General features: G+C 34.2%; 1 protein-coding gene across 2 annotated transcripts; it reads left to right on the top strand.

Moving 5' to 3' along the window:
* The first annotated feature begins 3,505 nt into the window (after positions 1–3,505).
* On the top strand, positions 3,506–11,319 carry LOC110613525 (homeobox-leucine zipper protein REVOLUTA). Of its 2 annotated transcripts, XM_021754699.2 has the most exons (18): positions 3,507–4,596; positions 5,145–5,304; positions 5,699–5,778; positions 5,869–5,959; positions 6,076–6,171; positions 6,299–6,412; positions 6,507–6,590; positions 6,757–6,912; positions 6,984–7,058; positions 7,607–7,713; positions 7,887–8,070; positions 8,632–8,820; positions 8,941–9,021; positions 9,382–9,516; positions 9,709–10,043; positions 10,245–10,350; positions 10,598–10,747; positions 11,005–11,319. In XM_021754699.2, exons 1-18 carry the CDS (start codon positions 4,364–4,366, stop codon positions 11,152–11,154), a joined length of 2,526 nt encoding a protein of 841 aa, XP_021610391.1. In that variant the 5' UTR covers positions 3,507–4,363; the 3' UTR covers positions 11,155–11,319. The 2 variants fall into 2 exon arrangements, with proteins under 2 accessions (XP_043811932.1, XP_021610391.1); XM_043955997.1 differs by lacking the exon at positions 8,941–9,021 and having other exon boundaries at positions 3,506–4,596.
* The last annotated feature ends 1,273 nt before the right edge of the window (positions 11,320–12,592 follow it).

The following is a 12,592-nucleotide window of genomic DNA, read 5'->3' as shown; positions in this document are numbered from 1 at the left end:
CGGCTGTGGCGGGTTGGTTGTTATCTCATTGTAAGGCTACCTGTCCAATCATCTCCCTCAATTCTATCAAGGATGCCTCAATTGCAGCGAGTCGCACCTCTTAGTTGTTAGCGATGGTGAAATAGGACTGTTTAGACTCCGTCTGAAATTTTAACCAATAACGTTTAGTTAAGATGAAATTTACAAAATAAAAAATTAGAAGCCGAAATTTCTTATTAAATTCTCAAAAATTGAAAAGTGTGTCCAATAACCAAGAAAATTGCTATTTATAATTAAAAAAAACCCTAATATGAAAAATTATGAAAAAATTTAAAAAAATAAAATTACAAAATTGACTCTCTAAACGATGAAATTTTCGCATCGAACTTTGCGACAGACCCGCGGTCATTGTCACATTTTTGAAAGTCATACATCTCGAAATTTCATTTTCAAAAAACTATTGTGGGCCTCCAATGGATGTTGGTAGCAAAAGTTAAGTATAATACAAGTCTATCATAAAATGCAAGGCTAATTGCTCCGCATCAGTCACTCTCCCTGTTGATGGTTGCTCTCTCCCTTGATCCAATCACAGGTCAATATTGCTTTCTTCGCCGATGGTTGCCCTCTTTACCGATGGTTGCTCCCTTTATCTAATCAATAGTCGATGGTCACCCTATTTATTGTTTCATATCTCAAATGTTCTGAGGGTTTAGTGATATGGAATTTCTTAGTTTGATTGTTTGGATGTTGTTTACAGGAGTTTTAATGTATTGATAAATTATTGCTTAAATGAGATTTGATTATAGTTTTTTTCACACACTTGATATTTTCAGGAGTTTATGGATTATAATTTTTATTGATTTTAATTATAAAATCTGGAGTTTAGTTTCTTAGATTGTTGTTTATATGATATTTGATGCTTAATTTGTGTATTTGATTTAAATTTTTAGCTTAGATCTATATCATTTCCTGCCTATATCTTTTTGCCTCTAAAATTTAGTTTTAAGGCTTAATATATATTTATAGATTTTTCTGTTCATTCAATTGATGGAATTTGATGGACTAAAAAATGAAACCAAATTAATCAACATAGAATATGGGATTATTTTTTAAATTTATAAATATTCTCTCCCTTTTTACTAACAGATTCTTCTTTTTACTGGCGAAATTATTAACAGAATGATCACATAGTTATATATTAAGATAATCCAAAATATTTTAATTAATTATAAAAATTATAAAAATCAACTGGTTAATTTTATTAAAATCTAAATAACTATAGTAATTGGTGTACTACCTTTTTTCATTGGCTCAAGCAAATACTATGTGACTCTTAAAGACACTTTTGATTACTTAGTTTGGCATTTTGAAGAGAGTGGAAAATATACTATTAAGTTTGGCTATCAATATCTTATTCAACAATTTTCTAACTAAGTTTCTACCTCATAACCTTCATTTTTGTCTTGTATTCCAAAGTCTATCTAGCAACGTACTTGGACCCTACCGATTCAGTTTAAACTTAAGGTTTTTCTCTAGCGTTTATTATGTAATGCAGTTCCTATCTTACATAATTTAACGTTGCGTAAAGTTAGAGTTTTTGCTATGTGTCTCTTTTGCTTTGCATGAGTAGAAATATGAGAGTATGCTCTTTTCCTCTATCCACATGCACGTGCCATTTGGTCTCTTAATCCTTGCTCTTACAAGCTTGATATTGTCGAATTTATGAGCTTTCTAGTGTGGTGGAAGACATTTTGAGATTATTTTCGACAAGAATCGGACTCTGTAACTATTATGCAACTTATTTCTCTTACCCTTTGGAATATAGAAGGCACATAATAAATGAGTTTTTTTTCTTTCAATTTTTCTTTCTTTAATATGAATTTTTAAGCATAAGTTGCATATGTAGATCTTTTGCTTTTATATTGAAGATGCTCAAGTAAGATGTTTTTTCAACTCTTTAGAATATTTCTAGAGAGGTTTTTTCTTTTGCCTTACTTCTTTATTCTTTATTTCTAAGAGTTCTTTTCATGCTTATATGAGTTCGTTCCTCTCCATTTTGAGTTAGTTATGAATAGGCTTTTATTTTCTTTCTTTTTTTATTACTTTTATTTATTTATTTAATTTTTTATTATATAACGTGAAATCTATGAAAATAATTGCCTATTTTTACCTTTTAGAACTTTGTTGAATAGTCTGATGATGGTTACTGGCAGATCCACTTTATTTCATAGTTAATCTATTGAAGTTGTTGCTGGATCTGACTCGGTATCTCTGTTAGTTATTTTTCGGAATAGAACTCAGTGCTCTTTTTATTGTTATTGCTGTGGTTGGAGCGAAATATTCTACTTTTTTGAGATGTATATCTCTTAGAGATGTTCCTAATGATTTTTTATTTTTCACATGTTAAAAGGATTTTGCTTGTTGTTCGCGTTTGCTCCAGACTCATATATACTAGCCTATGCTATGTGTGTTCATCATTTTTTCCTAACATCAACTCTCTTGAAAATAGTTGTTATGAGAAATACCTTTACTTAGTGTTTGAAGCTTCATCGATCTCTCTTCTCCAAGGAAATTGTTTCTAGGGCCACTGATGCTTGATGGATCGCTTGAGATTTTTTTATATGGATTAAGCTCCTGTTGGCCTTGGACTTAGTTGTATTTTTTTTTATAGGCTAATTGGTCTAAATCATATTTGGGTATGTTTGAAAAAAAAATTCAAGTAAATATCAATTTTTTTTTAATTTTCAATTGGACCAGAAACCCTAGTCAAATGAATCCCTACTTTTTCAATTATCAAATAATAAAATAGTTTTCTTTCCATAGAAATTAACCCAAAAAAGCCAATGAGAATTTGCCATGTATACCCATTTTGCTTCTTTAGAAAAATACAAAACTGGTTTCAAGCTTTGAATTGTCAGTCTCCAAATAATAACAAAAAGAAAAGATAAATATTCTTCTAAAACTTCTCTCTTATAAAGTTGAAAACCCAATACTTACCACTATCATATACTCAAGAAAAGGATGGTTTCTCCCCCAAAAAAAAAAATTTGTTTATGGAAAATAATCTATATTTAAAAAAAATATTTTTATTTTTTATTTTCAACACGATTATGTGTTTTATTATTTAATCTTAATTTAAAAAATAAAATATATTAATAAATTTATATATAAAAATTTAATAAAATTATTAAAATTAAGAATATAATCAATATAGTTGAATTAAAAAATTTTATATTGTATTTTATAATATATTATTCATAAACTATTACAATTAATAAAAGTTAAATTGTGCAATGGAATGTGCGCAGTTTAGCATGCAGAAGAAGAAAATTGTTCACAATATTTTTATTTTTATTTTTTTTTTGAAATTTGTTCACATTATGGATGAGAGAGAGGAAAGAGGAAAAGAAGATCTTAGATGTCAATACGAAGAAAGTACAGGGAGAGAAATGTAAATGCGGAGAAATTATTAAGAAAACTGGTGATTTTGTCGGTATGCGTGCAAATGAAACTGCTCTGCTCACTCTCTCCTTTTCTTTTTCCCCACTGTTTCAAGCTCAGACTAGATCACTCGCTCGCTGTCATCTCTCTCTCTCTCTCTATTGAAGCCTCTCCATTTTTCTCTGGACTCTATCGACAGCCATGGTTAGGGTTGCGCTCTCTCTCCACATTTTTCCTCTTTTCAGCTATCCACAAGCACCCTCTTTTTAATGCTACCACCCAATTGGGCTCTCTTTCTGGAGAGAGAGCTTCCTGGTTTTATTCTAAGCTCACTTGAGTCGGGAGAGACACACAGAGGGTAAATATTTCTGTGACAACTAGCTATTTTGGTTAGATTTGAGATCAAGGGTAGCAAAAAAAAGCAAAAGAGGAAGCTTGGTTTTTCGATAGACTGAGCTGGAGAGGGGGGAAGGAGAGAAATTTTGTTCAAAGTTTGGATTTTTTGAGCTTATTTGTCCTTTTTTGTTAATAATTTTCTCTGCTTTCCCCCTCTTTTGGGTTAAAGCAGAATTGGGTTTTTTGAGAGGTTCGTGAACAAACAAGGAGGAGAAGGTTTCTCGCAAAAGTACATACTGATTCTCCGTGTCTGTATATATTAGCGTTAACTCTGCAAGACCCAACTCCATTTGGCTTTTACCTTCGTCTCCAATCCTTCTTCTTTTCTTTTTTAAGTCTCAAGATTCTTTGTTAAGCTCAAAATCTTTGAAGGAACGGACTTTACGAAGAGGAAAGAATCTTAACCCATAAGCCCTAAAAGAAAAAGGAAGGAAATCCGGGAAAAATTGCTCCTTCTCTCTTTCTGGGTCTCTTGCTGTCTGTTTTGGTTGTCTAGTTGGTGGGTTTGTTTTTCCTTTTTTCCCCATCCCTTTTCCCAGCGGTGGAAATGGCGATGGCGCTGGCTCAGCACAGAGACAGCAGTAACGGAAGCATAAACAAGCACCTTACTGACAGTGGAAAGTATGTCCGGTACACCGCGGAGCAAGTGGACGCGCTTGAAAGAGTCTATGCTGAGTGCCCCAAGCCCAGCTCCTTGAGAAGACAACAGTTGATCAGAGAGTGCCCCATTTTGTCGAACATCGAGCCCAAGCAGATCAAAGTATGGTTTCAAAATCGCAGGTAAAAGATTTGATACACTGTTGAAATAGGAAGTTGTCATTCGTTTTGCCTTTTTAGGCACTTGTGTTACTTGATTCTTATGTTAAGAAGCTTCGAAGTACTGTATTAATGGAACTTTAAAGTTTTAAATTTTTGAGATGCCAAATGCGCTACTTTTGGTAATAAGTTTTTATACCAAGGTTGAGTTTCTTAAAATATTAGATTAGCTAATAGTTAGTTTCAGTTCTCAAATTTCAGAATTTTAGGAAGAAAAAGATTGGATGATCTCTGTAATTGGGTTTCATTTCTGGAGCCAGGTGTAAAGTTTTTTCCTAGTAGAATGTTAGCTTTATCAAATAAATTGTCTGTAATTTCTGATTCAAGGTAACTCACCTGAAGTACTGAGTGATTTTCTTTCAACTGGGTTTTTCATGGAATCCTGGTTGGCGTTTAAAAAGTAAGTAAAAGAAAAAAAAAACAAGTATGGAGGTTATGGAGCTAAGCTTGTTTTCCACCTTTGAGGTGAACTGGGCTTCGGGGGAAGTTAATAATCAATTTTTGCTATGCAGGTGTCGAGAGAAGCAAAGAAACGAATCTTCTAGGCTCCAGACCGTGAACAGGAAATTGACAGCAATGAATAAACTGTTGATGGAGGAGAATGATCGGTTGCAGAAACAGGTATCCCAGTTGGTATGTGAGAATGGCTACATGCGTCAACAATTGAATACTGTAAGTCTGCGTTTTTCCTTACAATTTTATTCTCCACTTTAACTGGGGACGTACCGAAAAATGTACATTCAATATGACTTGATTATTGTATTCTGACTTAAGTTCATCTAAATATTAGACATCATTCTTGATAGCTAATCCAGTTAAAACAAATTTAACATGATACAAAGTTTTCAGTTTAACTTTCAATTGCTTCATTGACACATTAGATTTTTGTGCCAGCTAATGATTGCACACCTGTTATATAGCTTGATTTTCCTGTCATAGCCTTTCTATATTTACTCAGGCTGTAGTACCTCCTCATTCTCTTGCGCGCCCAGTTTTTTCCCAAGTGCGATTATCATTTCTTTATGGTTTTTAATATCTTTGTACAATTCTCACTTTATTGCTTCAGGCATCAGCAACTGATGCAAGCTGTGACTCTGTAGTGACCACTCCTCAGCATTCATTGAGAGATGCCAATAACCCTGCTGGGTAACCTCTCCAACTCATGGCCCTGATCTCTTTATTTCTCTCTGCATGTTTGTAACTAAGACCATTTTTGGTTCTTATATTCTTTGGTAGACTGCTGTCCATTGCAGAGGAGACCTTGGCAGAGTTCCTTTCAAAGGCTACAGGAACTGCTGTCGATTGGGTCCAGATGCCTGGGATGAAGGTTTTTCACTTTCTTCCATGTTTTATTCCCTTTTTCCTGGGTCATTTTTCCATTCAAATTTTTTGAGGTATGATTCATGATATTCCGGCTGACCTTAATGGATTATTTTTTGATAGCCTGGTCCGGATTCGGTTGGGATCTTTGCAATTTCACAAAGTTGCAGTGGGGTGGCAGCTCGAGCCTGCGGTCTCGTAAGCTTAGAACCTACAAAGGTATGCTTTCTTAAATATGTAGATTTTCAAGATGTTTCTTGCCCTTGGTACTGTTATCTTTTTTTAAAAAAAATTATTATCTTGTAGTAATGCATTTTTGCTCTCTGAATATTATATAAAATGACAGATTGCAGAGATCCTTAAAGATCGTCCATCTTGGTTCCGGGATTGTCGGAGCCTTGAAGTGTTCACCATGTTTCCTGCAGGAAATGGTGGGACAATTGAACTAGTATATAGTCAGGTAAACGAGTACGATTTGGAATTTTTATTCATTCTGCTTTACTTTATGGGATTTTACTAATCTTCTGGAGCAACTGAATTGAAAATTACTTCAGATATACGCTCCAATGACTCTGGCTCCTGCACGGGATTTTTGGACTTTGAGATACACTACAAGCTTAGAGAATGGCAGTCTCGTGGTACGCAATTTTTTGTTTTCAGTCATCTATTCATTAATGGATAAGGATAACTATGTAACTTTTGGTATAGACTATAGAGGTCAGAGATTGTCAACTTATTGCAATTTAAATTGTGGAGGGCAATGAAATGTCTTATTTATGTTCCTTCATTTTCTGTTTTTGTAAGGTCTGTGAGAGATCTCTTTCTGGTTCTGGCACTGGTCCAAATGCAGCAGCTGCTTCTCAGTTTGTGAGGGCTGAAATGCTTCCCAGTGGCTATTTGATAAGGCCATGTGAAGGTGGAGGTTCAATTATCCACATAGTGGATCACCTAAATCTTGAGGTACAGTTTTTGACAATCGTGTCTTGAATTAAATGTCAAGTAATAGCTAACTTCATTCACGTTCTTTTCAGGCATGGAGTGTTCCTGAAGTGCTGCGACCTCTTTATGAATCATCAAAAGTAGTGGCCCAGAAAATGACAATTGCGGTGAGTTGACTTTGGTTTGCTTGACATATTGGGCTGTGTTTCTGAGGTGTGTTTTCTTAAGGAAAGAGTCCTGGAGATGTTCCACTGTCATTTAAACAAATTCAATAGTTACCCGTTCCTAAGGCATGATTGAGCAGTTTTTGACCCTCCATGATTAAAAATAAAAAGGTTATTTATAGAATTTGTAGGTAAATGACTAGGTGCTGGTGCATCTTGTAGACTGTTAAATTTGTAGGCCGCCTTCTTGAAGATGAGATTATGACTTATGTTGAAATGTAAGCGTGGTCATTTTTTATATATGTGCTTTGTCTCGTCTTATCTGTTTTTATTTTGAAAAGAAAAGTAGATTTGCCCCCTTCCATCTGGAGTCCCTTTTTTCTATTAATTTGAGTTGGGTTTTAGCTGCCATGGATGAGACTTTTTCTTTTTCCCCTTTTCCGTCTTCTTTTATTGGGAGGGGAAAGTGGATTGGACAAAATTCGACAACAGTCTCTGCCTTTTTTCCCCAACTACTAGGAGAAGGTACTAACAAACATGTTCCTCTGAAGGCACTGCGTTACATCAGGCAAATAGCTCAAGAGACTAGTGGTGAGGTGGTGTATGGTTTAGGCCGGCAACCAGCTGTTCTGAGAACTTTTAGCCAAAAATTAAGCAGGTAGCTGCATGATTTTGTCTTTTCTTTTCTTTCTCAATTTCAGGCGCTTTTCCATTTCTGAAGGCAAATATATGTATGTTACATCTGTCAGTCAAGTGATAAATATGTGTGTTTAAATGTTAAACTGTGTTACCATTTCTTATCTGTATCTCTTTTGATGTAATTTTCTGTAGAGGATTTAATGATGCTGTAAACGGCTTTAATGATGATGGCTGGTCACTGATGAGTTGTGATGGAGCTGAAGACGTTATAATTGCTGTTAATTCAACCAAGAACTTGAGCAGCACTTCCAATACATCTAATTCCCTTTCATTCCTGGGAGGGATTCTATGTGCAAAAGCTTCCATGCTATTGCAAGTAAGTCTGGAACTAGCATTGTGGATTTTCTTTGGCCCACAGTCTGAAATTTTGGGCCTGTTGTTTTGTTTGACTTTGACATGTGATGATTGTGACTTTGACATGTGATGATTGTGACTTAGTTCTTGCATTATAGCAAGACCTAAATAAGAAAATATTCTAATGTAGTTAATGTCATAATTTAGCAAATCCTTTAATTCTTTTTCTAGGCAAATGGTATTTAAATTGTATGAAAACCATTGTTTGTGTTCACTGGCAAAACCTGGCAATGGAACTGATGCTTTGTAAGAAATTGGCAGAATGTTTCATGGTTATTTCTTTCCTGCTATATTGTACAAATACTCGGTGTTAGAAATAGTCATGTTTTAGTTTTGAGATTCATAAATTTGCGTCTTCATTTTCCTTTCAATTTTGTGCATGGATATACAGGGAACTGTGATAACATGTTCTTTGATAACTTGTAATTCATAGTAGTCATGTATGCTTAAGGACATGAAACGATTCTGTAGCATTCTCCTGGGTTCAGAACTGATGAGATTTTTGTTCCTTTTTTGATGCTAGAATGTTCCTCCTGCAGTCCTGGTTCGGTTCCTAAGAGAGCACCGTTCTGAATGGGCTGATTTTAATGTTGATGCCTATTCTGCTGTTTCGTTGAAGGCTGGTTCATATGTGTTTCCAGGAATGAGAGCCACAAGGTTCACCGGAAGCCAAATCATCATGCCACTTGGTCATACAATTGAACATGAAGAAGTACGTTGGTGCCGAGTGCCTTAGATCTTTCATTGCTATGTAACAAATGCAATCATTTAAGTCCTCATTATGTTGTTCATGTATTTACATGCTTTATTCTTAAATGAAACCTTTGTCCAGTTGCTTGAAGTTGTTCGACTGGAAGGCCATTCTCTTGCACAAGAGGATGCTTTTATTTCAAGGGACATTCATCTCTTACAGGTACTAGTTTTAGTATCTTAGAGCCATTGTTTCTTTGGCTTGCAGCTTTTGAACAGGGTTTGTTTGGTTTAGTTGAGTTTGGGGGGTTCATACAATTGCAATTGAAATGTAGATGGGTTGGTCGCAAATGATTCTCATCTCACATCTTTTCTAAGTTTTAACATGTTCAACCTGGATGTATATTTCGGGATTATTATTAAAATTTAGTTAAATACATTTCCTCTCTATATTGAACAAGTTTTTGAGGAATGCCCTGAGGTACTTGTTGCCATGCTGTTTTCATTGACCTTAAGAAGCCTGGTCATGTTCTTCAACTATATTCATGTGCCTTAATGACCTTTTGTTTTATTTTTTGGGCAGATATGTAGTGGAATTGACGAGAACGCTGTTGGTGCCTGCGCAGAACTTGTTTTTGCTCCAATTGATGAAATGTTTCCTGATGATGCTCCACTATTGCCTTCTGGTTTCCGAGTCATTCCCTTGGATTCAAAAACTGTTAAGTTATACTGAACTTTACTTTTAATTTTTACCTTCTTACATTGTATATGCTTGTTGATTTAGTATGCTTGTTAAAATTACAACATATTAGTCTTTCAATAATCTGTCCAAATTCCAATGCTCAATAATACCTGTGTTTGTATTCTTGACATCATTTTTGTTCAGTGTACTAATGGTGAAATTGTACAGAAGGATGCACAGACTGCTGTTAACACATCTCGCACCTTGGATCTCACAACGAGTCTTGAAGTGGGTCCTGCAACAAATCATGCTACAGAAGATGCCTCATCATCTCATAGTACACGATCAGTCTTGACTATTGCCTTTCAGTTCCCTTTTGAGAGCAATTTACAGGACAATGTTGCTAACATGGCTCGTCAATATGTCCGAAGTGTGATTTCCTCAGTCCAGAGGGTGGCCATGGCTATATCTCCATCAGGATTGAGCCCATCTGTGGGACCTAAGTTATCACCTAGCTCTCCTGAAGCTCTTACCTTAGCTCACTGGATCTGCCAAAGTTACAGGCAAGTTCTGCTGGAATATTTATCATACATTACTTGGCAATTATATGGCTGTTTATTACATGTGGAAGTTGCCTTCTGTCAGATGTCTATAACATGTTCTGTATGGATCATCATATTCCTATTTTGTTGAAAGATCAAACTCTGCATCTTCTAAATTGGGCTTTATAGAACATTCTAATTGTTTTTCGTCATTTTCCTCAGTTACTATCTAGGGGCAGAATTGCTGAGGTCTGATTCTCTTGGGGGAGATTCGGTATTGAAACATCTATGGCATCATCAGGATGCCATTTTGTGTTGTTCATTGAAGGTACAATATATTTTATTATACAACACAGGCATCATAGATTTAGCAATAATGCAGCTCAAAAATTGCATTTGCTACAATCATATTTCCTCTGTTTGGCATGATTCATTTTGCAAGAAAATAGTTGAAATGAATTGAAATCTAGTGAAATCTTTGATTCCAAACAAGGGGATTACAATCCATCTCTAGCACGGACCATCATCTTATTTAAGCTACTCAATCTGAGCAAAGTCATTCCTTTTTGTTGTAGTCGCTGCCGGTTTTCATCTTTGCCAATCAGGCAGGGATGGACATGCTAGAGACAACTTTAGTGGCTCTACAAGACATCACATTAGATAAGATATTCGATGAATCTGGACGCAAGGCACTTTGTGCAGACTTTGCAAAGTTAATGCAACAGGTAACCCCTTTTACGTGGAAATATATTTACTACTTCTGTTGCTGTCAACGAGTAATATCAAACATTTAACATGCATTTGCTTTGAAATTATCCAGTTAAGATAGTTCTTAACTGAATTTCTCTCTTTTTTATAGCAAATTATATTTCTTATATATCAGCTTTTTGACGATTCGTCTAAAGAGCTGAGAGAACTTCTCTAGAAACTAAATGAATATTTGATGTGAATCCTAATTGGTTAAATTTATACATAATGTCAGGGATTCGCTTACTTGCCTGGTGGAATCTGCATGTCAACAATGGGGCGCCATGTTTCGTATGAGCAAGCTGTTGCATGGAAAGTCCTTGCTGCAGATGAAAGCACTGTCCATTGCCTTGCATTCTCCTTTGTAAACTGGTCTTTTGTGTGATGAAAATTCATTCATCTGATGTCCTCTTCCTCCCCAGAGTTGCGTATGAAAAAAAAAAAAAAAACTAATGGTGGGGAATTTTGAAAATTGGTAAAAAAGAAGTTTTGTAATATTTAAATTCCCAGGTTTGCATTATATTAATTTAATTAATTTTTATTTAGTGCAGCCAGATTTGCTTTTTCAAAATCTCACAAGAAAATACAGGTATTTGTAATCCCTAATGGCGGTCTTTGCTTTCTTCTCTCAATATAATTCGGGTCGAGGTTGGGCGACAATTCAAGTTTACGAGCTCAAATCCCAACCTTTTGCCTCTGTGCAGCAAATCATTTGCAGGATTTCAATTTGCATTGCTTGGATTTTTCCTTGCCACCGAGTTTTGTATTTACGAGGCCTATCAACAGCTCTCTGTTGCTGACTCTACTCATGACTTTGTTCTTTATTTTCTTATGCCTGAACTTTGTGGAATTCTTGCAAGTTGCCACCTTAAATCTTAAAACTATTCAACAAAGAAAGAGAAAAAACGGAGCATTGTTCTGAGAAAAAAAAAATTAAAAAGAAAAAACAGAGCATTAAATAAAGGCTTTTGACTTTTGTGTCTGTACTTTCTGCCTTTTGGTTCATATTTCTTTTATTAAAATTAAAAAAAAATTATTATTTAATTTTTATATTATAAAAAATATATTAATTAATTCTTTAATTAAAACATTTTGAAATTTTAAAAATTTATTCATTAGTCTTTCTTTTAGTTTTATTTGTTAAATACTTTATTATTTAATTTTTATATTTTATAAAAATTTATTAGTTAGTTGTTAAATTTTATAATAAATTTATTAATTAATTTTTTTTATAATATTTAAGGGTTAAAATTAATAAATGAATTAATTAATAAATTTTTTAAAATTTAAGAAGTTTTAATTATATTTTTTAAAAAATAATAACTAAATAAATAATTTTTGACAAAACATATGTACCCAATAGTAATCTACCTTTATCTTTTTCAGCGGCAACTACTATAATAATGCTAAACACAGATTAAAACAAAGAATGAGAAATTATTTTGTTAACATATTTTCTTGAAGAAATCATTATTATAATTAGGAAACAAGAAAATATTAATCAAGCTCCTAATAAGCCAAAAAATTAGCTATAATGTTGATTGTGGTTGTGGATTATTTTCAAACTCACTGTTGAACACACTTCAAAAATCAAGTCAAAATAATGTTTGCATCTGAAATTGTGAAAAAATCCAACAAAAAAAAACATGCATAACATCATCTAGCACTAATAATGGACCTAATTAACCTAACCCATCATCAAGTTTACTTTATATTGAAAAGGAAGACTACGAAGAAGGCACACTTTTTCTCTTTGGTAATCTAGACATAGACTCCATGGGTTCTCTAATCTGATCAAGCAGTACCACTTATTTTAGGCTTGG

Source organism: Manihot esculenta, chromosome 4 (assembly GCF_001659605.2).
Source record: "Manihot esculenta cultivar AM560-2 chromosome 4, M.esculenta_v8, whole genome shotgun sequence".
Classification (NCBI taxonomy): domain Eukaryota; kingdom Viridiplantae; phylum Streptophyta; class Magnoliopsida; order Malpighiales; family Euphorbiaceae; genus Manihot; species Manihot esculenta.
Note: the sequence above shows the minus strand (reverse complement) of the source record. Positions and strands in the feature narration are given on the sequence as shown.

Coding starts and splice junctions, on each gene's coding strand:
- LOC110613525 (XM_021754699.2), top strand. CDS start 4,364: ATGGCGATGGCGCTGGCTCAGCACAGAGACAGCAGTAACGGAAGCATA. Junction 4,597..5,144: donor GTATGGTTTCAAAATCGCAG/GTAAAAGATTTG, acceptor TTTGCTATGCAG/GTGTCGAGAGAAGCAAAGAA. Junction 6,913..6,983: donor TGGATCACCTAAATCTTGAG/GTACAGTTTTTG, acceptor CGTTCTTTTCAG/GCATGGAGTGTTCCTGAAGT.